We start from the raw sequence: 25,193 nt of genomic DNA, 5'->3' as shown, positions 1-25,193 counted from the left end.
TCAACAATAGACATTGTGACGTTGCTACGTTATCATGGCGACGTCAACGTCCGCATTTTCGCGGCAAATAACGAAGTGACCTGGCATTGGTCAAATATTTTATTTATTTATTTATTTACATTCTAGGTCAAACTCATATAACAATATCACGATACATAAAAGCATAAAACATAAAAGCATATGACCAATCGATTTATTATTATAGATCTTTTTCGCTTTCATGCTCATTTTTTTCCACATCAAACAAGTATTTCGTATGCGTCATATATTGACTATATTGTAGGTGTATACAGCGTTAAATAAATTCAAATCTGAGCGCCTCTTTGACTTGTATCGCTTTTATTAAATTGTCATTTAGGTCGGCAGTTGACCGAATTGTTCATTGAAATTTGATAGAACCGACTTTTGAATGTACTTGTAATTCTCTTTAACAATTAAAAAATACTTTTTTTTTTCGTTAGTACTGTACATGTTGATAACACGCCAGCCATCCGGATACCTTGATATACGGATCGCACTTCGATAAAAGAAAAAAAAAACCTATGCCAAGCCCGAGACGAAAGTTTCTCAGTTTTTTTCAAATTCCTAACATAAACATTTGTTTTGAAACACGTGACATGTTGGATTCATAATTGGTATAATATCTTGGGATTTTGAAGAAATAATTTCATGTGACAATGATAGCTTTTTGCTAAAATAAAGAGCATGAACTGGGTGATCAATGCCCATTCCAACAAAATAAAAATACGAAAACATATTGCAAGAAAGTGTAAGCTATTCAGTCCTGTAGAACAATTACTGTGTTTCAAATACTTAAAGTTTTATAGTATTCAATGAAATATGAACAATGATAGTTGTTTATCAGTAAGTGGTATGCATGAAATATGAACAATGATAGTTGTTTATCAGTAAGTGTTGTGCATGAAATATGAACAATGATAGTTGTTTATCAGTAAGTGTTGTGCATGAAATATGAACAATGATAGTTGTTTATCAGTAAGTGGTGTGCATGAAATATGAACAATGATAGTTGTTTATCAGTAAGTGGTGTGCATGAAATATGAACAATGATAGTTGTTTATCAGTAAGTGGTGTGCATGAAATATGAACAATGATAGTTGTTTATCAGTAAGTGGTGTGCATGAAATATGAACAATGATAGTTGTTTATCAGTAAGTGGTGTGCATGAAATATGAACAATGATAGTTGTTTATCAGTAAGTGGTGTGCATGAAATATGAACAATGATAGTTGTTTATCAGTAAGTGGTGTGCATGAAATATGAACAATGATAGTTGTTTATCAGTAAGTGGTGTGCATGAAATATGAACAATGATAGTTGTTTATCAGTAAGTGGTGTGCATGAAATATGAACAATGATAGTTGTTTATCAGTAAGTGGCGTGCATGAAATATGAACAATGATAGTTGTTTATCAGTAAGTGGTGTGCATGAAATATGAACAATGATAGTTGTTTATCAGTAAGTGGTGTGCATGAAATATGAACAATGATAGTTGTTTATCAGTAAGTGGTGTGCATGAAATATGAACAATGATAGTTGTTGTTTATCAGTAAGTGGTGTGCATGAAATATGAACAATGCTAGTTGTTGTTTATCAGTAAGTGGTGTGCATGATGTTGTAAACACTTTGATTTCCAATAAATGACAAGTCGGATACCGGAGACTTTCAACAAATTGGGCACTGACTCTGGTATACAAGTTTCATATTATATTTGAAATGCGTTTTTATGTTATGAATATTCATATTAAACATTTTGAAGTACGAATCAATTTGTTAAGACATTCAGAACACAAGGGCTATGTATATCTTTATTACAAACACATGTGAAATACAACCAATTGTGTTGTTCGTTTTCAAAAAAATAATATTACTATCATCTGGAAATAAAAACGGGTAATTTCAATTTTGAAATTAGATTTTAATGCTTTTTTCAGAAGAAATGTATTTAAAGTGACGACCGTAAATATTTATCTACATTTGGTTAAAAATAAATGTCCAAATGGACTGTTCTCATCAGAAAGATTGAACTGTTTTCACAATTAGTTTATACATTTGAGCCTCGAACTGTGAAAAGGCGGTTAAATGCATGTGCGTAAAGTGTCGTCCCAGATAAGCCTGTGCAGTCCGCACAGGCTAATCAGGGATGACACTTTCCGCTGTAATGATATTTTTTGTTAACAAAAAGTACCTTCTAAGCAAAAATCAAGTTAACTGCACAGGCTAATCTTGGAAAAAACGTTCACAAATCGCGGTTCATTTGTATATGTTCAAAATACTTTTCCTTTTTTTTTCAAGTGAGCTTTCATGCAACCGTGCTGGATCAAGTACGCTCAAGCTTTGACGGACCTGATACTTGAAGAAGCACATGATTCCATCAATGATTTGAAAAGCTTTCTCACCGTTCCGCGTTATATACTTGGTGTCAAATAATTGCTAATGTAAACAAACGTCATACATCCATTTTCTTTGAAATGTTAATGATGTTAATTCATTGTTAAATTCTAAAATAGGACTCGACTGACTGGCGTTGAAATTTTATCAAAATGTTGTTGTTGTTGTTTGTAGAAAGCGCTTCCGTTGGTTTTTACATGACTTTTCTATTTATTGTTGAAGTTGAGTTCTTATTGATACAAAAATCCATGTTCAAATCAAAACTGGTCATATTGATCGTTAAAGTCAAATAGTAAAGCTGTACTTGATTTATTGCTAAGTATTTTTATTTTTTCGAAATATATACTGATAATTCATACGGATTTTCAATGGATTTTTTCGTTGTTTTTAAAAACAAAATCAAATCCACCGTTTATCCATTAACTTCTTTCATCATACAACAACACCCCCAGAAACCCGATACGATGTGAAAAGTTGGACGTGCTTGGAAAAGTTTCCGATAAATTTTGCTGAATTTCGGTATGGTAAGTAAATCCAGTTCTAAAATTGTTTCAAGGCATTTTTTTAATTAAAATATCTTTCGGTATATGCAAAGGAGGTATTATCATGTATGTTGGAAAAATCATGGTTATTATTATTCAGGATTAAATTTATTAAAATATGGCTATTTGAAGTCGACGATGCAGGGATTTGTCCCCTATTTAGCACTTTATTTACAAATTTCTTAAAAGGTATGCCAGTGAAAAAGGTTTTGCACCGAAAATGATATCAACCAATGTCCCCGAGTTACATATCCGCATGGGTTTAAAAAAAATTGTATTGGTGGAGAAATTCGACTTTACATTCAACATAATGATGAAAAAATGATATGACCCGGTGCAGTGCCAAAGATGTCAAGAAATGACAAGAGAGCAGATCATTTCTAAACTTAAAAGCTCGCTTTTACAGTTACTACACTTTAACTTTCTAAATGAGAAGAACACAATCATATAAATTATAGTTATATGCTTTGTTAGATGCGATTGAAATAAAATTGAGATGCAATAATCAGTAGACACAGAAAAAAAAGTAATTGGTATTTTTAAAATTGGGATATTTTTTTACAATTCGGTTTTGTAATGGGTCTGTTTAACGGACCCGTTATGCCAGGAAAAGGCCTGGTCATGGGGTTGATCACAATTGTACATTAAGGACATTGGAGCGACAAAATGATTAATTTTCGCCATAATGTGTTACCCCCCCCCCCCCCCCCCCCCCCGTCAATTACAAACAACCATGCACTACCGGTACACTAATTTGTAGCTGATTGTGTTAAGTTATTATAATAAGTTTCTTGAACATTAAAATTACGTTTGTCAGTTATTTCGTCGGCGTAATTAACATTGTCATCATAATCATAATAATAATAATCATCATCATCATCATCATCATCATCATCATCATCATCATCATCATCATCATCATCATCATCATCATCATCATCATCATCATCATCATCATCATCATCATCATCATCATCATCATCATCATCGTCTTACATACGAAATATTCGTACTAGTCCAATTTTGGTGAAGAGAAAACATAAACACATAATACCGTTTGAAATACAACGTTTATTCCTGATCGTATAATGATTGTCTCCGCACAATCTTATAAGACTCTCATAAATGAATCCATGTATGTGCGTACTCTAGATTACATGCGCATTAGGTATGGATCGCATATGATGAACATCCCGTCAAAAACGTTTGTGATATTTTAATGATTCAGCTAATCGAATACTGTATATGGCATCATATATACATATTTACACAGATGCCTACGTGTCAAATTACTGTTTAACAGCTTAAATAATACAGAATAATATATAATCATACACTCATAAGAAGACCTAAAATTTCCATAATAAATTAAATAAATCTAAAACTGTACCCCCCACCTCGCCTCCTTCCATTCCCTTCACATAATTTAGTCTCCGCAGACACATTCAATAACGTCCTAACGAGCAGTATGTCTGTATATGGACTTTGCAGTTATATGTGCATTTAACTTAAATCGTGCGACTTTCATTTTAACGCATTCAAATTTCTACAAAGACGTACTTTTTTACAGGTGTTTATACGCTACAAACGAAACGCTTACATTATATCATTGAAGCAAATCACGTATCATATACCACTTGCACATACTTTATAACAATTATACAAATACTTTGATAAAATAAATCCAAACAATAATTTTTTCTTCTACCGGTTTCTCATCACTGTTATGACCATTTAAAGTTTCGTGTTTTATTGAGTCCCTTTTTCTAATCCAAGAACAGAATCAATGCCAAATGTTTTAAGAATCAAATTTTTTTCAACGTTCAACCTCCGTAAAGACAATCATGCATGTATGAAATATTGCAGTGAAAAGTCATTCTTATTGCCCACGCCATCTCTAATTGTTGTATATATGTCGTACATTCACACATAGTAATAAAATAACTCTAGGGACATTGCAAAGTAAAGTATGAATTCAATTATATGACCAATTTAGAGAGTAAATTATTACGGTATATGCTCTTCGAATGAAAAGTCTATAAGATTCCAAATACTACTCCCTGAATCGTAGCGAGCTAGATTTCAATGCAATTTGATTACATATTTCAATGCAAGACACGTTAAGAAAAAAAGTCATAATATGAACATTGTGTGAAAAACGTAAAATAAAAAGTCTATGCACGCATGAACATACACGATAAATAGCTACGCATGACACAAATTCTTCATTGAAGAAATGAATACATTGTAATAAATAAAAAGTTGTAGGTTTTGGTAATATAACATACAATATTCTCTCACAATTTCATTATTCCGTCAATAACAAAACATCCTAAACATGTATAGTTGAAATGTAAAGCATGCAAATCTAAAAATGAAAACACATCACACACACCACATTTCTTGTACATTGGAAAAGATGACTGTACGCAGAGGTATGTACTTAAAAGAAAACCGAGAAATACATCAAATATAAACATAGCGTCAGACGTATATGTAAACCGGTACATACAATGAATGATGCTGAGTTTCTAGCCGTGTGTTTTGCACAAGTTGTAAGCACTTTCACATAAGGAGTCATTTTTGCAAAATCAATCAAGAATTCTCCCATATCCCCTTGAAGGCAAACATGAGAGAGTAAGTCACGTGACATTAAACTACACTTCCAATTACACACCCCTTCTTGCTGGAATTGGCCGCACGTGTCATTAGCAAGAACCTTAGAGACATTTTGCGGTAAATGTTTAACAAACTGCTTCCAGTTGCAATCGCCGTACATGCCGTTGAACGTCTCCAACTTTCTGATGCATCTCTGGACGCTTTTCCACGCCACACAAAGTGTGGGTTCGAATTCCTGACGTGGGTAGTACGTCAAGAAACCGTAGCACATTTCGTCGTAAGTTCCAGCCCCGAAATACGTACTGGTGTTACGTTGGGAGTTGTACACGCATTCGGTGACGATTTCGTCACTCGGCATCACCTTTATCGGAGGGTCAAAGCTGCAAGAAAATGTAATACAATTTTAACTCTGTAAATTCTGCTGGTGTGGTAGCAAAAACGGGTAATTAATTTAGTTTGATAAAAATCCATACTTTCAAAGCCATTAAAATCTCCAATGATAAGAAGTAACATTTCAGGACTTTGTAGGACAAACATATATTGGTAATACATATGTTAGGTACTACTTTCGCATGATAAATGTAAAATTTTTCCATTAGTTGACAAATTCAATTTAGATGCATCGTATTGTTCATTTTTTGAAGTTCAGACAAGTATACTTTTTGACTCAGAAGGAAAACCATGTTGAATCCTTTCCCACTCAGAAGCAAAGTGAAAATGGTTATTTGCAAACAGCATAAAACCAGAAGAGCCTGCGAGTGACTCGCAGACTATTAAGGTTTTATGCTGTTTCCTGCTGATCAGTATCTCAGGGTGAGAAATCAAACCTTAAAAACTTGAATCTAATAAGACAGACCTTTAATTTAACTTTCTAAAGGCCCGGTCACACCGAAGTAAAGGACGAGAAACGGACATAAAACCATTTTATCCGTTCGTGTCCGTTCTTATCCGTTTTATGTATGTTTCATATCCGGTGAATCCGCTGATTGTTCGGCGATGTCCGGTGACATCCGTTCCGTCCGGTGGGAGTTTTGAGCATGTTCAAAATTTTCCACCGGATAAAACGAACAGAGATCTCCGTTTAATGTGCGGTCTTCATACGTTAGTTTACGGTTTGTTCGGAACTCGTGCGTTACACCTCCTGTAAGTATCCGTTTTTGTTCGTTAATGTCCGTTTGTCCTGGTCCTAACGCATTTTCAACAAATAATAACGGACAGCTAACGTATACAAATTGCATTGTGTTTAGTTACTGGTATAGGATAAAAGGCAAATTTATGAGTGCGCGCACTACAACACTAACCTACTAAATTGTATATTACCAATAGTACTGCCTTGTGCGCATATCTTGAAATGCACACAGTTATATGCACCGTTTATCAAGTAGTATATTTTTACCTTATCATCCACTCGCAAAAGTCATGAATTATGTACTGTGTCATACACTAATAATCAACGCTAGCTTATCATACTGTTATCTTTTACACGTCAGGTTTGTAGAGCAGTCATAGATGAGTATCCTGACGAGGTGATGCCGTTGCCAATAACAGCTGCCGATTGGACGCGAATAGCTGACGGCTTCAGGGACAGTCGGAATTTCCCCCATACTCTTGGTGCTATTGATGGCAAACATATTGCCTTCAAATGTCTACCAAGATCCGGTTCTACGTATTTTAACTACAAAAAGTACTATGTCGTTGTCCTGCTAGCTCTGGTGGATTCTGACAACAAGTTCGCATGGGCTGACATTGGAAGCCGTGGTGCTGCATCCGATGCACAGTTGTGGAACGAGTCAGACCTGAAGGCAGCAGCTGATAACGGAGACCTTGACCTGCCAGAACTTAAAGCTTTGCAACATGATACTGAGGATGTACCCTCCTTTTCATAGGAAAGAAAATACAAAAGTATTCGACCGGCCAAGATTTTTTTATATTATTTTTGGCTTAAGTGTACCTAAACATTCATGATAAAGAAATAAACAAGCATTCGCATTAAAAACAAAGCAAATAAAATTATGATACTTTAAAATATAAATAAAGAATGCCATAATATGACCGTATTTTGTACGTTGGTGTTCGGTACTTTTCCGTTTCACTCACGTTGGGAGGACGTTTTATCCGGTATCAGTCCGTTACTCGCACGGTAATATCCGTTAGCAGACCGTTAATTATTCGGTACATAACCGCTAAACGTACGTTTTTTTCCCCGTTACATCACCGGTACTTGTGCGGTCATTGTGTGTTTCCTACGCTTCACACACCGATTGCGAGCGTCTTGAGCGGCACAGCAGGTAAGTTGCATCATAGGATAACCAAAATCTGCATATTTTGTCCGTTTTCTCTCCGTTACATATTCGTTAGTCGGTCTGACCGGGCCTCAAGGGACTACAAATGCGTCAAAATACGTATCTAAGTGGTAAAGTGGTAAACTATCTTACTTACTGGTAAAACACAGGCCTGTCATAGTCAAATTTGTCATCTTTTGTGAGGTCGAATACTTTTCGGCCGTTTCGAATGACTGTTATCGTTTGGGCAACTCCTGAAAAGTAACTTTAAGTTTTACCACCAGTAAAAAGAACTGTTGGCCAATAAAACACACATATTTTTAGACGAACCGAGATTTCCTGTATTCGTAAGTCCAATTATGAGTAGACCATACTTACAGCATAGAAAAAATGCAAACGATCCCCGTTTTGAAAAAATAGGGTTTAATACATGTGCGAAAATTGTCGTCCCAGATTAGCCTGTGCATTAGCACAGGCTACTAAGGGACGACAATTTCCGCCTTAACTGGATTTTTGTTAAGAAGAGACTTCCTTTAAATGAAAACTATCATAAAAGCGGAAGTGACGTCCCTAATTAGCCTGTACGGACTGCACAGGCTAATCGGGGACAAAATTGCTCGCACATGCATTAAGCCCCAGAGCGAGGCTCATATATACTTGCCCAAGTAGTGCATATGATTGGCCGCCCTAGTTATGTACACGGGCTTCTTGAACATCTCGGCGGTGCAAATCCCGGGACACGTGTGGTTGTACCGGACGTTCTTGCTGCGGGGCGGTATGTGGAGGTATTGCTGACCGACCATGAACGTGGAAGCGTCAAACTGACGGAGATGTGGAGTGTAATAGATTGCAATACCCGAAGTATCTGTCTGGCCCGACAGCAAATTAGGGTTATGATAATGGACCTGAAAGAAGGAAAATGCACGTTCTGTCGGTAATACTATTTCTTCATGAAGTAACAGGAAGATTGCTGAAGTCCTATTCATTTCACTTTCATAAACAGGGAATTTTTCGAACATTTAATTCATAACCAATTGGATTTTTCCTATCGATGAGTATGCTTAGTTATGACGTCGATTTTGTTGAGTTGTTATTTACGTCTAGTACTTTTTTTAACACTTTTGCATACTTTAGATTTTCTACTACATGTTTTTACTTAACGTATATTTAACAAAACGCTCTAAACGTGTAAGCATTTAGGTAGGAATGTTTTACCTTAGAGTATTACACTCTTTCTAACTCAATACCCTGAAAGTTTTTTTGTTTAACCCATTTATGCCTAGCGTCTAGAAAAAAGGCCTTTGCAAACAGCGTAGACCCAGATGAGACGTCGCATGATGCGGCGTCTCATCAGGGTCTGCGCTGTGTGCTTAAAGGAATTTCTTTAAGAAATATTCTAAGTATAGTAATAAATATAATAGACATATCTAATTTTATAAATAAATTGATCCAATTTATAAGGATGGGAGAGTCCACTAGGCTTTAATGGGTTAAGCCACTGAAGATCGACAGGAGATCGACTTCAGATAATATAGCAGTGGACATTTAAGAAATCGATTACAATCAGATTGATTTTATACGTTGCTGTGTTGGCTCATCGTAGGTTTTTCCAAAATTTAAACATTTTCACAACTTAACCTCCACAAACATTTTTTTAAATTATGAAAAACGTCAATCTTTCATTTACCTTAATCATTGTTAATTTGTATAATATTTACCGATGTTAACACAGCAAACGGATTTACCAGGCATGAGCTATGTTATGGATAAAAAGTATTTTTCCATATTATTTATACAATAGCTCTACAATATTCTTCACACATACGAGTCGCCGTCTGAGAAAACTGTGCATAATGCATGTGCGTAAAGTGTCGTCCCAGATTAGCCTGTGCAATCCACACAGGCTAATCAGGGACGACACGTTCCGCTTTTTGACATTTTTCGTTTAAATGAAGCCTCTTCTTAGCAAAAATCCGATTTAGGCGGAAAGTGTCGTCCTGATAAGCACAGGATAATCTGGGACGACACTTTACGCAAATGCATTAAGCCCAGTATTCTTAGAACACGACTCATATAAACAATGCGGACAGTTCACTCAGGTGTTTCACACACGGTACCTGCAATGCCGCAAGTACAGCAAACACGGTACGTGCAATGCCGCATGGACAGCACACACGGTACCTGCAATGCCGCAAGTACAGCACCACACGGTACATGCAATGCCGCAAGTACAGCACACACGGTACCTGCAATGCCGCAAGTACAGCACACACGGTACCTGCAATGCCGCAAGTACAACACACACGGTACCTGCAATGCCGCAAGTACAGCACACACGGTACCTGCAATGCCGCAAGTACAGCACATACGGTACCTGCAATGCCGCAAATACAGCACACACGGTACCTGCAATGCCTCTAGTACAGCACACACGGTACCTGCAATGCCGCAAGCACAGCACACACGGTACCTGCAATGCCGCAAGTACAGCAAACACGGTACCTGCAATGCCGCAAGTACAGCACCATATTGTCCAATCCTTAGACCTGCATCTTGTGCATGGCAGTCCGCCTCGAGTCCGTAGGTCCACGTAACAAGCGGCTGCTGGCAATGGGGGCTTGGAGTCATTCCACAGGCGTACGGCTCCTCTGTTAAAAGATGAACAAACAAAAAACCTACTTTAACCCATTTATGCCTTGTGGATTCTCCCATCCTTCAAAATTGGATTAATTTATTTACAAAATTAGGGATGTCTAGTTTATTTATCTCTATATTTAGAATATAACTTACAGAAATTGCTTTAAGCAAACAATGCAGACCCTGATGCGGCGTATCATCTGGGTCTAAACTGTTTGCAAAGGCCTTTTTTATAGACGCTAGGCATAAATGAGTTAATCCATGAGTGTCATTCGACGTTTGTTTTCTTCATAACTTGAATTTTATATTTACAAAATGGTTTTTATGGATGCAAACAAACGGACATAGGCAAACTTTGTCCTGTAAGATGTCATTTTATTTAGGACCGTGTGGATTGCAATAGCTTGTTATAACAACTTGTACCAGTAAATCAACTGTTTTCTTTTTATTAAAAATGAGACGGTTCAAAACGTTTCATATTACCAATAAAATAGTTCCAATGGCACGTTTTTTCTTTCCGCAAAGTGGCTTTTCAGTGAAAAGAACATGTAATTCTGTTACAAATGAACTGTGATCTATTTATGTGTGTTTTTGTTTTTGAAATGTAAATAGCATGTATTTCATAAATGCATGTGAAGAGGGAAGAAAAAAAAATAAGGGAATCGATTACCTATTTTCTCTGTTACGTTTTCGTCAACTGAAATAAAAATGTTTAAGCACAAATATAACGTTTAAACACATTTAATGTTTAGAGCATTTTGTATAATACAATCTACTGAAAGATTTCTTGTTTCAGTAGCGAAACGGTTTGCTTACACATGTTAGCGTATCATAACGACAATTCATTAATGCATCTGTGGCCTTTATTGCGACTTTTCTTTCTTTCTTGTGTCTTTACCCATTTATGCCTAGCGTCTAGAAAAAAGGTATGATAAGGCGTCTCATCAGGGTCTGCGCTGTTTGCTTAAAGGAATTTCTGTAAGAAATATTCTAAATATAGAAATAAGTATACTAGAAATCCCTAATTTTGGAAATAAATTGAGCCAATTTAGAAGGATGGGAGAGTCCACTAGGCATACATGGGTTAATGGCAAGCGATGTCCTTCGAAAACCGCGGGAGTCATATTTGGTAATTTTTCAGGAGACGAAAATGTGAGTTACCCAGGAAAAATGGAGATATGTTTTACCAGATGATCATCATACACGCGGTTTGTGAATTGATTATCAATATTTCAGAAAATATTTTCCCACGTGCATGTTATTGTGGGCAATATATGTTTTGGGCAGTGTAAAATGCACGATATGTTCACGAGGTTCCTGTCTCAACTATACGCAGTTTTCGCATGTTTTGTACTTATCAGTTGCAATAGGGATATTCTCAACGAAAATTACTGTGCATTCTAATTGGATATCTTATCAAGTATGTTTGCCGAATTTGTCATGAAGCCAACGTTCCAATACAATGAAAAATCGCGCAAAAAACAAAAAAAACAACACACTTCGACACAGTACACAGATAGGACGAAATTACATACAGAGGGACATTTAACATCGATAATGAATTGTCCGAGAAAAGGTAATCGCACACAGTGTGTTTAAAGTGCAATAGGAGTTCGATAATATTATAATATATAACCACTCAATTTTGTTTTGGAAGCCATATTAATAAGCAGAAAAGTGTATTCCATTATATGCATACTTAGCCGTGTTCTTGGATAACCGGGCTTAATGCATGTGCGTAAAGTGTCGTCCCTGATAAATCTGTACAGTCCGCTTTCCTCTTGTGTATTTTAAAGGAAGTCTAGTTTTTAAAATACGTCTGGGCGGAGAGTGGCGTCCCTGATTGGCCTGTGCGGACTGCATAGGCGAATCTTGGACGCCACTCCAAAGACACGCATCACGCTCGGTGGTCCCAGAGCGCGGCTCACGTTCATTAAATGCCAATGTTCAATTCAGGTACGGGATATTAACCTGGATAGTAACATCCCCACAAGATCATGTGATGCACAAGGGCCGAGACAAGGATGGGCGCGGAGGCCACCACGTGGAAGGTACCGTTGACAGGAAGTTCAACCAGCATGCACAGGTACGTAGTCTCCTGGGCATGGAGACTAACTCCCGGCATGCGTATTTCTAGTTTTGCGACATCTGAAAATAAATACTCGTTTGGGTCACAGCTGTGTATATGAAATGGTGCGCTGTGTGTGAAAGAGAGGAATAGAGTTCGACCCAATTCTGAAAGCTTTCGAAGTTTTTTTACGAGCTTTCCAAATACATTAAGAAGTGCACACGGTTCTTTCAAAGGAACGGTCCGAAGCGTTTCTTAAAATACAAAACATTATATGCAAGTGGGCTTTTACAAATAGCTTTTAAATAAATAACCCTTGGTCGAACATCTTAATATCATGTATTGTAATTGCTTAATACGAAATAAAACCGAAATAAATCCCTATTTCTTTTGGTCGTATGTATGATAAGTATTCATTTTGTAGAAAATAACATACACGCTCTGTTGGCCTATACAAAAAACACACTTTAAAATAAAACTAAACAAACTAAATGGGTATTGGCATTTATTGTTGTGAACGATGCCCGAATACCAATATGTGGTAGGGCTAAAGCTTACTGACGGCCCTGTGTCATGCAAGCTGAAAGTTTCAGAACGATGCGGATGTAAACTAGGAATGCTGACACGCCAGACACTTTACCAGGATAAGCACTTTTGTTAACATTCGCTTGCACTTATGCAAGACAAGTGTTTGATTTCATATAAATACAATACGTAATAAATAAGGTCGCCGTGATATAATGGTTATGATGTACACCTAGAGACCGGAAGATCACGGGTTCGATCTCCACCTTGGGAGCGTTCTTTAGATCTCCTCCAAAGACACCAAGTACTGGTTCTAGGCCCACGAAACGGGCTCGAGCGCGCTTCAATAAGCCTGGGGCTTTCGATGCAATCGAGCTAAAATAAATAGGTTTAAACTAAACTAAAATAAAAACGAATCTCTCTCTGAGAAAACGTGACTTCCTGTATGTACATTTTGTTTTAAGTGTTGTCTCAGATTAGCCTGTGAACAACGCGCAGGCTTATAAATGATGACACTTTCCGCTATATGGAATTCATCATTGAATTGAATACTCTTTTACACAAAAAATCCAGTCAAGGCGAAAAGTATCGTCCCTAATTAGCTTGTGCGATCGGCACAGGCTTATGTGGGACAACATGTATTAAGCCCGATTTTCAAGAGCGTGGCTCAAATGAAGGAAGCTTAAGTCAATGTTAGCCATGGTCCCCGGCTCAAATGACTAAAGCTTAGGTCCATGTAAGCCATGGTCTCCGGCTCAAATGACTAAAGCTAAGGGCCATGTAAGCCATGGTCCCGGCTTAAATTACTGAAGCTAAGGTCCATTTAAGCCATGGTCCCGGACTCCCGGCTCAAATGACTTAAGCTAATGTCCATGTTAGCCATGGTCTCCGGCTCAAATGACTGAAGCTAAGGTCCATGTAAGCTATGGTCCTTACCTTTTTCTTTCATCGCCTGGCAGTCCTTGCGTATCTGACAGCTCAGGACATCCTGCGTAAAATGTTTGTTCAAATGTTGACAATGACTGGACTCAATCGGTTCACATATGCCTGGAAAGATATCGTTTGAGAAAATTATATGTTACTTCACATACCTAACATATTTTCCAAACAATTTAAAGGGATTGAAGCATTTTTGTGGAAGAAAGAGCAAATTGGTTTAACAATGTCTCTATGCCAGTATACATAACGTTTTAATATTATTTATAAGCAAACGTCTGTTGACATACTACACAATTAACCAACGTTCTAGATTCCTGAAAATTTATTGCAGATTTCTATAATTCAAACTTATGTTATCAATCAATTGCCGAAATATGATTAACCTATTTATACCTAGTGGACTCTCCCATCCTGCAAAATTGGATCAATTTATTTCCAATATTAGGGATGTCTAGTATATTTTTTTCTATATTTAGAATATTTCTTCCTTTAAGCAAACAACGCAGACCCTGATGAGACGCCGCATCATGCGGCATCTCATCTGCGTCTACGCTGTTTGCCAATACCTTTTTTTCTAGACGCTGGGCATAAATGGGTTAAAATATAAATCAGCCATCAGACAGTTGTATGGCAATCTCTGATTTCAAATAAGCCAGTTTTTATCTATACATTTCATGTTCTTTGTATCGTTGATCCATTGGTATTCTTCACAGTGCGTTATATTTCAACTAATAATATTGACACTAAAGGAAACACAACACAATACATGCAAAAAAATAATAAACCTTATTTATACACCTGGAAGATATTTTTCTCTTTATGACACAGTTTTTTTGCAAATAGTAATACATCGTATCGCGTATTGCTTTTTGAAATTTATGTGAAATGTCTGTATATATTTGAATCAAATAAGAGCCACGGAGCACAATACCATGCCTGCTTCGTACTAAATAACGCTAAACGATATATCTGAGTCAGCACGACTCTCTTGTTTTGTCGTGTTTTAATTAATATTTGTTCATTCTCTTCTAGGTAGTTAATTTCATTTTTCGAGAACCACATTGCCCGCGTTTGCTCGCTGGCAGGCATATTATAAATCCATATGTATAAGTGCCTCTTGGCTTAATTTGCTCAAACGAACAATTACGATACGAATACGTCCATGTAATTACAAGAAATATTAAATGAGAGTAAATTCTTTGTAAATTGTTTATGTTAAATTACAGAGTTGTGATAGATGTTTGTGTCTGCAACTATAAAACTTGTCTCAAACCAGACTAACACACACATATATATATATATATATATATATATTATATATTATATATATATATATATATATATATATATATATATATATATATATATATATATATATATATATATATATATATATATATATATATTTATATATTTATATATGTGTGTGTGTGTGCCACGAAGTTGTTTATAAGATACAACTGATGTTAGATGACAGCGTGTTTCAGGATGATTTCGAAAGTTGGATTAATTTGTATCGTTTTCATTTAAGAGCGGAACTATTGCAGCTGTGGTTGTATTTTTTACTTGAGTGAGTAAAATACTGTAAGTGATACTGTGCAAGTCCTTAAAATGCACTTACCTGACTTACAAACATTGTACAATTACATGTGTTTGTCCATCTCATAAGTGTGTCGTGCATTGTGGGATCACACAAAAAATCGTCACATATAATTATCATGTCAAGACGGCGTGTCTAATTCAAAACAATATTGCTCGCTTTGAGGTCAAGGATGCATGGCTCTTTCGTGTGAAATAGGCTTTTTGTAGTTACAGTTAAAAAGACGGATACATTCGTTACGCGTGATCTGTTCATTTAATGCGGTCACACAGCATTAATTGCTCTGTCCAGTAAAAATATGAGGGATATTTCTAGTTAATGTTATATATATTATTTATTTTTTTCAATTTGTAAATAATAACGTTATGTGCTAATTAAACAATTACTTGTTATTATTATCATAAAATGAAACTAAAAAAAACAAAACGACACAGCCGCAACCAATGAAACGTTTTGTGTTTTTGGAAATAAATCACGATGTACATATATGTATTTGATAAACATGTCGAAAAGTGCTTATTAAAAAAACTGAACACACACATATAAAAACGATTTATAATTCAACATGAATATTTTAAGATACAAAAACAAACATTCGGATGTAACGCACTCCTTGTAACCAACATAACTATTTTTCTGGGTTTCTACGAGGTTTTTAAAAGAGAATAATGTTGATTTTCTTTACAGTAACTGGAAGTGTTCGTTTATTTACTTTTACTATTTTAGACTGGCACATTTATCGCGGTTGGATTATAACAACTTAAAAATAAAAATAAAATAATAAATATACCTGTATTAAATGTAAAGCACATTTACATTGTATCTTAAAATGAAGACATCAACTGGTAGGCCGTTTACATCCAGGTCAATAAGGAAATCAACATAAATGATAACCTAATACCACAATTGAAATCACTTGTCATACACACGAAAGGAAAATGGCACATTTGTTCGTACCTGGGTGGGAGAGATTTGACTTGACTGGATTGACCTGTCCGGCTGACCAGACGCAATCGGGGTCACCCATCTCAGCGCCATTAGCCAATCCGTCACCATCCGAGTCCATTTGGCATAGCTGACGGGTCCATGTCTATATAACACGTAATATCATAGACGTCAGTCAAGAAATGTGCTTGTTGACAAATGACCACTATGCATGCATTTATATATATATTTTTATACGTATATACCAATACTTGTGTAATCCATCTATGCTTTCAAAAAACACAGCCAAGAGGCATATTAATCGACAAATTACCACAATGCATTTCTTTGTGTAAGTATCTTTTGAATTGTAAGATTTTGTAACATACTTGTTTATGGATCAATTGTTATAATGCTTTAAATATTCAAAACCACCAAAAAGTAGTTACTTTGTGAATTTATTGTTAAAGAAATTGGCCTAAATATATTTCCTCAAAGCGGTTACCACCCTAAGGCCGAAAACTATTATGCACACGGCGCATGAATTTGATAAGGCATTTGATAAATACATAAGACGTTAACATAGTTATACATTGGCCTCCTGACATGCACATGTGCTGGAACCACCTTAATCGTGACCTCACATAAAGCAGTGTTCAAACTCTGTAACGAAGAGAAAACAAGCTCGTAAACAAGATCGCATGCGTGGCACTGACAATTAAGATTAAGACGTTTTTTTCTGCACATTTCACGCATGCTTTATCAAAGGTGAAAATGGGAGGTCGCAATCTTGTCTGCATGGGCTGCAATTTTTTATTCTGACGTCATTTATTGCCGATACCAGATTGCGCATCAGATAACATGGGCTCATTACAAATTCCATGATGAACATGATGCAATATATGCAGATTGTTAAATATCTGGGTGTCGCAAGTTCGCAACCCCGTTCCTTTACGACTCGTCTGCGGAACGTGCTTCGCATTTAGTCTGTACAAAACAGCAGTATCGTGTGGTATATTTTTAAATCAATCGCCCGTATGAGCTGTGTTTTCGCCCTTAATTGGAAACGTTTGAAAACGTTTTAATATTGTTAACGAATACTAAACATATATAACTTTCATTTGATGTGTTTAATATATTAGATCATGTGCATGACTGACTGTAATGAGCCGTTGGCCTTAAAAACGTCGTTTTTTTGTAACAGTTATAAATCAAATATTATTACAATAGATTTGTTTAACAATCAGAATGATTTTAAACAAATGTTTTGTTTCTTTAAAATTACACGAAGGTCATACTATATACGATATTTTCTATTAAAGTAATACTAACTATGTACAGTATGATATAATAGACATATAATAAAACATGTAACTGTTTAAAAGCATAAATCATACTGTTATTATTACATAATTATATAGCAAAAAGGAGTTACATCTAGACAAAATACATTTAAGTTGTAAGGTATTGTCTTTTTGACAAAACTTGAAATGAAATTTACTGCACAACGCTGTGGGAATGCTGCGGGTAACTTATACATTTCTTTCCTTGAAATAATGCAATCCGACACAATGCAAATTTTAACCCAGAATATAAAGTAATAGCAATTCTAAACGCAATTGCATGCGAAACGCATATATTTCAACAATTCGTAGACATTTTACACAAGTGTTAAATGAATACAGCTTAGGAGAACTGTTGGAGACGTTCTCATTTCATAAATGATTTCAACATGTGATGCAGACACTAAAGCTTTCCAGTAACAACAATTAAGTAAATCAATGCTAAACACAATTGCATGTGAAACGCATATTTCCACCAAATCGTAGACACTTGGCACAATTGTTTTAATGAATACGGCTCGGGAGAACTATTTAAGACGTCCTAATTTCATAAATGGGTTCAACATGTGATGCATGCACTAAAGCGTTCCAGTTAAAACAATCAAGTAAATCATGTTCAATAAGTGCTTAATCGATAATAATAATAATGCATACATGTTCATTCCGGACTTAACGATATACCCAATCAAAGTGCACAATATCCTGGGTTCACCTTGGCATAAGGCGAAAGTATACTAATGCCTCACACATATAAAGGCCCCCTATTAAATATATAATTAATTAGGCATTTATGGAGAAAGTTCAATGTCTTAATATAAGTTATCAACTTTGAAAAGAAAACCATATGAAACATATTACCATTATGATATGTATAAATAAATGCTATTCAAATAGAACACTTGTCCACTTAAGTCTTCATAGTTTTTCCCTCTAGATTTACTCGTTATAACTTACAAAGTTTGCTTTCTTGAAATCTTTCCCAAAAGGATTTAGTTCACCTCCACCGCTTGGAATCACGTGTCCCAGCCCCGCCCACATCCGCAAATGGCCGCAATGGTGGGGTATTCGGTCACCGTTGGGGATACGAGCCTGAAATGTTTCGTACCCCAACGCGACTGGCAGAAGGACGGCCCATGAAAATAATAACCTGAAAGAATAAAACTACGGTGATCATGGTGTTTTGCCTTGACGATTACATGATTGTGCAACAGCTGGACTCAGTTGCTCAAACATGAAACATCGGTAAAGTTTACCAATGTTTTAACTTGGAGACAAATTTCTCTCTCTCTGCTGACTATTGAGACTTGAATCTGAAAGTATATTTTATACTTTGTGGCGATTTTTTGTAACAAAACCGTGATCAATTCAACGATGATTATCAAATATATTCAGGTGATAGTATTGACCATGCTCAGCAATTACCAGAGATATATTTTCAACAAATAGCCCAATATTCAACGCTCATTTAAAGAGAGTTTGCACGATTTTGTCAAAATATTTATGAATGTAAATAAAATGTGTAAAAAAACTTACTATACATATATTTCAATATAAATTAAAACAAAAGTTAAGAAGAACATGTGTCGAAAAATGCGAAATAAGCCAGATGTACAGTCGAATTCGCCAGCATGTATATCATGCATTTACGATGTAAATCTAAATTAAGTTGTACGGGTCATTTTAATTTTCTGCAACGATATCTATTCATACGACACACGAACACTAACTCCGATCCTAATAAAAAGACGAATGCTTCGGTTATTGTAAGAAAATATGGACGAAATATCTTCGTCACAATCGGCTCGGGGCGCTAATTTGTCTTTGCTGTATTTTATGAAATTCGTCTTCAATGTATAATTCGCTTTGACTATGTTGTGTTATTGTAACATATTTTTTATCAATATGTTACAAGTTAACACAAATTAAAAAACGTGTATACTTTATAAAAAAATAAAGCATATCCAAAATACGACACTTTTCAAAAATAACCAATGGATTATTACATTAAAATTTTCTTATATTTAGGATGAACATTTCGTTTAAAACTCAAATGTCTAAATTAAGAATAAGGTGGGACAAAACTACTTATAAAGATAAACGATATTGAAAAACAGTATTTATGTGCAAATGTGTTGAATATAATACCTAAAAGAAAGTACACTTGAATATTACTGTTGCACGAATGCCTCTTTGCATATAAATGACTTGCAATAGAGGTCCAACATTAAAAGTATTTCGCATTGATTTCCCTAGAATATGTGGGTTCATTTACATATGTGGGTTTGTCATTTTCTTTCTAACGAAATGTCCACTCGAGTCTACTTTACTCTTCCAGTTTCAAGAGAGTTTTCATATAAGATTACTTGTATATCATGCATTTCTAATTTACTGGCTTGCGTGGCTGCAACCGATATAAGTCACTATGTGTTCATATGGTACACTTTGTCCAATCGAAACAAAATGAGATCAAAATCTCATCTCATCTTTGCTTGTGGTCCCTTGTGGGCCATAGGCCGCCGTCTAGCTTCCTCCAGGCGTCTCGGTTCCAGGCGAGTCTATCCAGCTGTCTCCAGGTATTTCCCATCTGCTGATCATCTGCGCCCAGATCTCGGCGCCAGGTGTTTACCTTCTCCCTTGAGGGTTCGAGGTTCAAGATTTCCATGTCGTATTTGATACCAAATAAGATATATGTACGAAAATAGAGTTACCAGTAAATGGCTTGTAGATTTCGGTTTTAATTTCGCATTTATGTGTGTTATTTCCGTAGAAATTCTGTTTCTGAAACATATCAGATGTCCACGTGTTCAATGTTTCGACCTTGTTGCCTATAAGTGAAGCAAACAAGGAGGGGGTGGAGTGGATGTTTCCCACCAGTCAGCAACAACTTCTATTCCATACCACAATGTGTGTTTGTGTCTTTCGATCTGTTAACAGTGTTCGGGTGAAATAAAATCCAAAATTGTGTCGTAGAAGGACGCACACTTATATATGAAAAATACCCCATGCTTTTTATGTATATGTTGCTTAAGGCTAAGTTTGTATCATTAACAAGAAATCTGCACAATTCTGATCCCGCTTGATGCATACATGATTTTGAAAGTGTTCGCGTGAAATACAATCCAAGATTGTGTCGTAGAAGGACGCACAATTATATATAATGCTCTTTATGTATACGTGCTGTACATCTATGTTAGGTTTGTATAAATTAACAAGAATTCTGTACAATTCTGATTCGGATCGATGCATGCATGATTTTGAAAGCATTTGTTTGTCCTGATTGAGTGCTGCTTTTGCGATATAGATCCGTTTCTCAGATATAATACTTTCTGAATGAGAACCAAATTATAATGTTACGTTCATCCGCTAACGAAATAATGAAACTATTTCTTAACTTCGTACATGATAAAGGTTCATACAAATATTTAACTTAAGTTCTTCGACACCAAAATCACGTATCGTAGTTTTCCACTGTTTTTTTTTTGCTTGACAACAAAGTACGAAATTTTTAGCCTGTCACTTAAATGTTATTTCAACGTTAAAAATTGCATAAAACTAATAAACCTATAATTTGAAGAGAAAAATTGCTCCACAAGATATTACTTCACGTAGGTGCAGAACTTGAGTATACGTACAATAAATCTAAGCATTTTGTCGTTCGCCATTGCATATTGGTCACATACAAAGACAAAAGCGTTGATTTATTAAAGATAAAATTCATAAAAGTTCAGTGGCACATAACTTTGCAACAAAAAGAGTGATATTATCAAAAATTGTTCGAGACTTAAAGAAGGCATGTACCATGATGAAAGTATCTAAATTTTGCATAACTTCAATGGCAGAATGTTCTGCACAAAATAACGCAAATAAAAAAAACTCATAAAAAGTTTTGTTTCCACACACAGAAAACGGTTTCCGACACTAAGTCGACGTGTACCATTATTTGGGTATATACAATGAGCCAATTTTCAAGGGAGTGCCACTCTCAAGATAATATCGTTGTATGCATGACAAAAAAAGAAACGTCTTGCACTTCTACATAGAATAAACAACAAATCTGTATAGCTTCTTGTTGACACTATGGGACTAACTTGCGACACAACGTGTACATGTACAAGCATTAAATGAGCCTTGTTCTGAGAAAACTGGTCTTAATGCATGTGCGTAAAGTGTCGTCACAGATTAGCTTGTGCAATCCGCACAGGCTTATCAGGGACGACACTTTCCGCTTTTATGGAATTTTTGTTTTTGTCCCTCCTTACCGAAAATTAGGTTAAGGCGGAATGTGTCGTTCTTGATTAGCCTGTGCGGACTACACATGCTCATTTGGGATGACACTTTACGCACATGCATTAAGCCGGGTTTTCTCAGAACATGGCTCAAATGTATCCAAACTTGTCACGAGTTCTAGCGCAAATAACTTATATTCGAGTCATACACAAAAATAACCTCTGACAATTTAACGTTGTTTGACGTAAATACAAATACAGTTTTTTGTTAATAAGCAGAAAACTATGAGACTAATTTTCGATAGAAAAAACTTGCTCACTGATATAAGCGTCCACATTCGTCTCATAACACATATGCAGCATGCCATACCAACCGACCGACCGGCATGTCAGACATGCAAAGGCGTAACTACATGTCATGACTTGAATACAATTCATTCATTGAAACCAAAAAAAACAACCACTTTCATTCCTTAATCGTAGGTATTTTTGAATGTATGCTAATATGACAACAAATATTTGCGGAACCAGCCATATGAAACTTTTAAAAAGTTGTCGTTTAAATTCGATGGAATCGGAATGTAAAAATAACATCTGACACCCTTCCAGAAGCACACCATTGTCCAAGGGACATGGATTATATGCAAATCGGCTGGTATTGCGATTCTAAAATTTGGCTCCTTCCCGTTTATCGATACCATAGAGTGTTCATGACGAAAATCGGTTAAGCCAGTTTGTTCATCTAAGGAAGAACTATGGGAAAGGGATTGATTTTACATACACCGTGGCGAAAATTAACTTTAAACGATCGATGTCTTCTGCGTATAGAAATAACTTTTATTTGACTGCTTTTCCGATTAAATACAGCCAATGATTACTATGTTTTGATGTGTAAGTCATACATCGTCGTAGAGAACACGGCAGCGCCATTTATACACATCACTTATACAGCAAGAAACAAGAAAATGGTGTGCGAATTTATATGTTGCAATCGTAACGTATCGTATGTCAATAGTCTTTTCAATAAAACGTGTTTACTTTTTTCTTTCGTTTTAAAATTTAATTTTTCTTGTTGATGAAATGAATTATTTTATATCTTTTTCACAGATATTTAAAATTGTAAAACCTGTTTGCTTCGTTCTTAATGATTACTCAGCATTTTTAAAAGGGACTTCGGGAAAGATTGCAAATGAGCTGTGACTTATGTATTTGCCTTTTCTCTAAATATAATCTTCTATTGTTATAAAATGAAAATGAAAGGAAATAATAATGTGATATTGTATAATAATTCTACTATGATTTAAAGTCATTGTATTAAGCTTCCCACACACAATTACAATCTTTTGTAAAACTTACCTTAAAGGCGACATTTAAATTTCAAATCCTAATTTTACAAACATAATATCCAATTATTTTCATAGATCCAAATCGTACATTAAATCTTAATTGTATTAATTTAAGCCACCGTGTGCAGTTCTAAGGCGCTTGTGAAAAGCACAGACAATGTTTCGTTGGAACCAAAATACACAAGCCTGCGAGCAAGATTCAAATTCAGTAATGCATGTGACGCATATTTTCAATAATTTGTGTTCTAGCTTGTTTTCAATTCCCAATTTTCTCTTTTTGTCTTAAGATTGGAGTTCTATAGATGAGCTCCAAAGACGCCCATATCCCTCAAAACTTAGTCCGATGTATTTTTCGTTAGGAACACGTTTGCGTGTGTTAGCTGTAATAAAACCAACGCGCTTTTTCTAGTTTTATACACTGTACGCTCCTTATATTGTTGGTCTCCATTCGATAGCATAATCAGGTTTCAGGAAAGAGGGTTAGCGAAGCTGCTATGAGTGTGGAAGCAATTTGTAATAAACGAAGAGTTTATGAACGGCACAAACTATATTTTAAATGATTATATATTATTAATAAGAATCTCTATTTGCAGTTGTTTATTTGCTAGAACCGATATAAATTCATATAATAATAATAATAATAATAATAATAATAATAATAATAATAATAATAATAATAATAATAATCATTATAATAGTAATAATAAAAATAAATAAATAATAATAATAATAATAATAATAATAATACTAATAATAATAATAATAATAATAATAATAAATATATATAAGCAAAAATGTAGTGTGAATACTAACAAAATAACAAAACAAAATAATAATAATAATAATATATGTAACACAATATAATATAATAAATTATATTATATTGAAATTATTTCGAAAAATGTTGATTGTTCTACAAAACGATAACCACTATGGTGATCATTCCCCTACATAACTTACGCCGTTTTATAAACTTACCTTAAAGTGGATATTTTGAATTTTCTTTCAAGTGTTGCACCAAAAGATCCGAGTAATAACATCCTCATCATACAGTTATTACTATGTCTATCAAAAGCAAATTCACTTTTGCAATGTGCAGACATTTTTTTCTCTCGAATTACACTACACCAAGCCGCAAAGCGATTCTAATTCAGCAATGCATGTGCTTTGCTTTCCAATGATTTGTTATCCAGCTAGTCTGTCATTTATGAAGGTCTCGTTTGACTGTGACTGGGAGAATATGTTCAATTGGTGAGCTCCAATGCGCAATCGGGTATATCGCTGGAAGAATTGGCATGCATTAATATAAAACATTATTGTTCTTATATTAAACACTCACGTCTGGAAACTGATATGAAATACAAACACTCTACTGTAAAGCACGGTTCTCTTTTCTGGCAGCGCGATACAATTTCAGCCAAAATCTCAAAGGGAGAAATGTCTATCAAACAGGGATGCGTTGACTCTGAGCTGCATTTCAAAGTTAGTTTCAGTTGTAAGAATCAGTTAAACGGGCTTTTAATTGAATGTTTAGTGAATCTGTGTTAAGCCAGTTTATGTGTCATGACATCTTGCGTATCAGATTCGAACATAAGCATTCCTTAATCTGAACGCACTTTTGCAGCATAATTCAACCCACGTAGAAACTTAGAAATCTTTTGCACAATCTCAATGGTTGACCCCCAGTTTGCTCAGTTGCTTTTATTTATCAGGGCAGTTACGCAGCAAG

General features: G+C 35.4%; 1 protein-coding gene across 3 annotated transcripts; it reads right to left on the bottom strand.

The window, feature by feature from the left end:
* Positions 1-4,006: 4,006 nt before the first annotated feature.
* Positions 4,007-24,901, bottom strand: LOC127839034 (dopamine beta-hydroxylase-like). 3 transcript variants are annotated; one of them, XM_052367174.1, is made up of 11 exons: positions 24,443-24,899; positions 18,847-19,039; positions 17,142-17,212; positions 16,583-16,715; positions 14,023-14,133; positions 12,465-12,641; positions 11,164-11,190; positions 10,359-10,504; positions 8,518-8,761; positions 8,014-8,110; positions 4,007-5,954 (listed from the first exon to the last, which is right to left on the bottom strand). In XM_052367174.1, the coding sequence occupies exons 4-11, from the start codon at positions 16,689-16,691 to the stop codon at positions 5,399-5,401; spliced, it is 1,467 nt and encodes a 488-aa protein (XP_052223134.1). In that variant the 5' UTR covers positions 16,692-16,715; positions 17,142-17,212; positions 18,847-19,039; positions 24,443-24,899; the 3' UTR covers positions 4,007-5,398. The 3 variants fall into 3 exon arrangements, with proteins under 3 accessions (XP_052223134.1, XP_052223132.1, XP_052223133.1); XM_052367172.1 differs by lacking the exon at positions 17,142-17,212 and having other exon boundaries at positions 24,443-24,901; XM_052367173.1 differs by lacking the exons at positions 17,142-17,212; positions 24,443-24,899 and adding an exon at positions 23,475-23,780.
* Positions 24,902-25,193: the final 292 nt, after the last annotated feature.

The sequence above is a fragment of the Dreissena polymorpha genome, chromosome 7 (assembly GCF_020536995.1).
Source record: "Dreissena polymorpha isolate Duluth1 chromosome 7, UMN_Dpol_1.0, whole genome shotgun sequence".
Lineage (NCBI taxonomy): Eukaryota > Metazoa > Mollusca > Bivalvia > Myida > Dreissenidae > Dreissena > Dreissena polymorpha.
Note: the sequence above shows the minus strand (reverse complement) of the source record. Positions and strands in the feature narration are given on the sequence as shown.

Bases quoted from the DNA above. Each gene is read 5' to 3' on its own strand.
- LOC127839034 (XM_052367172.1), bottom strand. From the start codon at position 24,567: ATGTCTGCACATTGCAAAAGTGAATTTGCTTTTGATAGACATAGTAAT. The intron at 10,505-11,163 runs GTAATCGATTCC...ATCTTTTAACAG, and splicing joins AAACGTAACAGAGAAAATAG to AGGAGCCGTACGCCTGTGGA. The intron at 8,762-10,358 runs GTACCGTGTTTG...TCCTTCTTTCAG, and splicing joins CTGTACTTGCGGCATTGCAG to GTCCATTATCATAACCCTAA.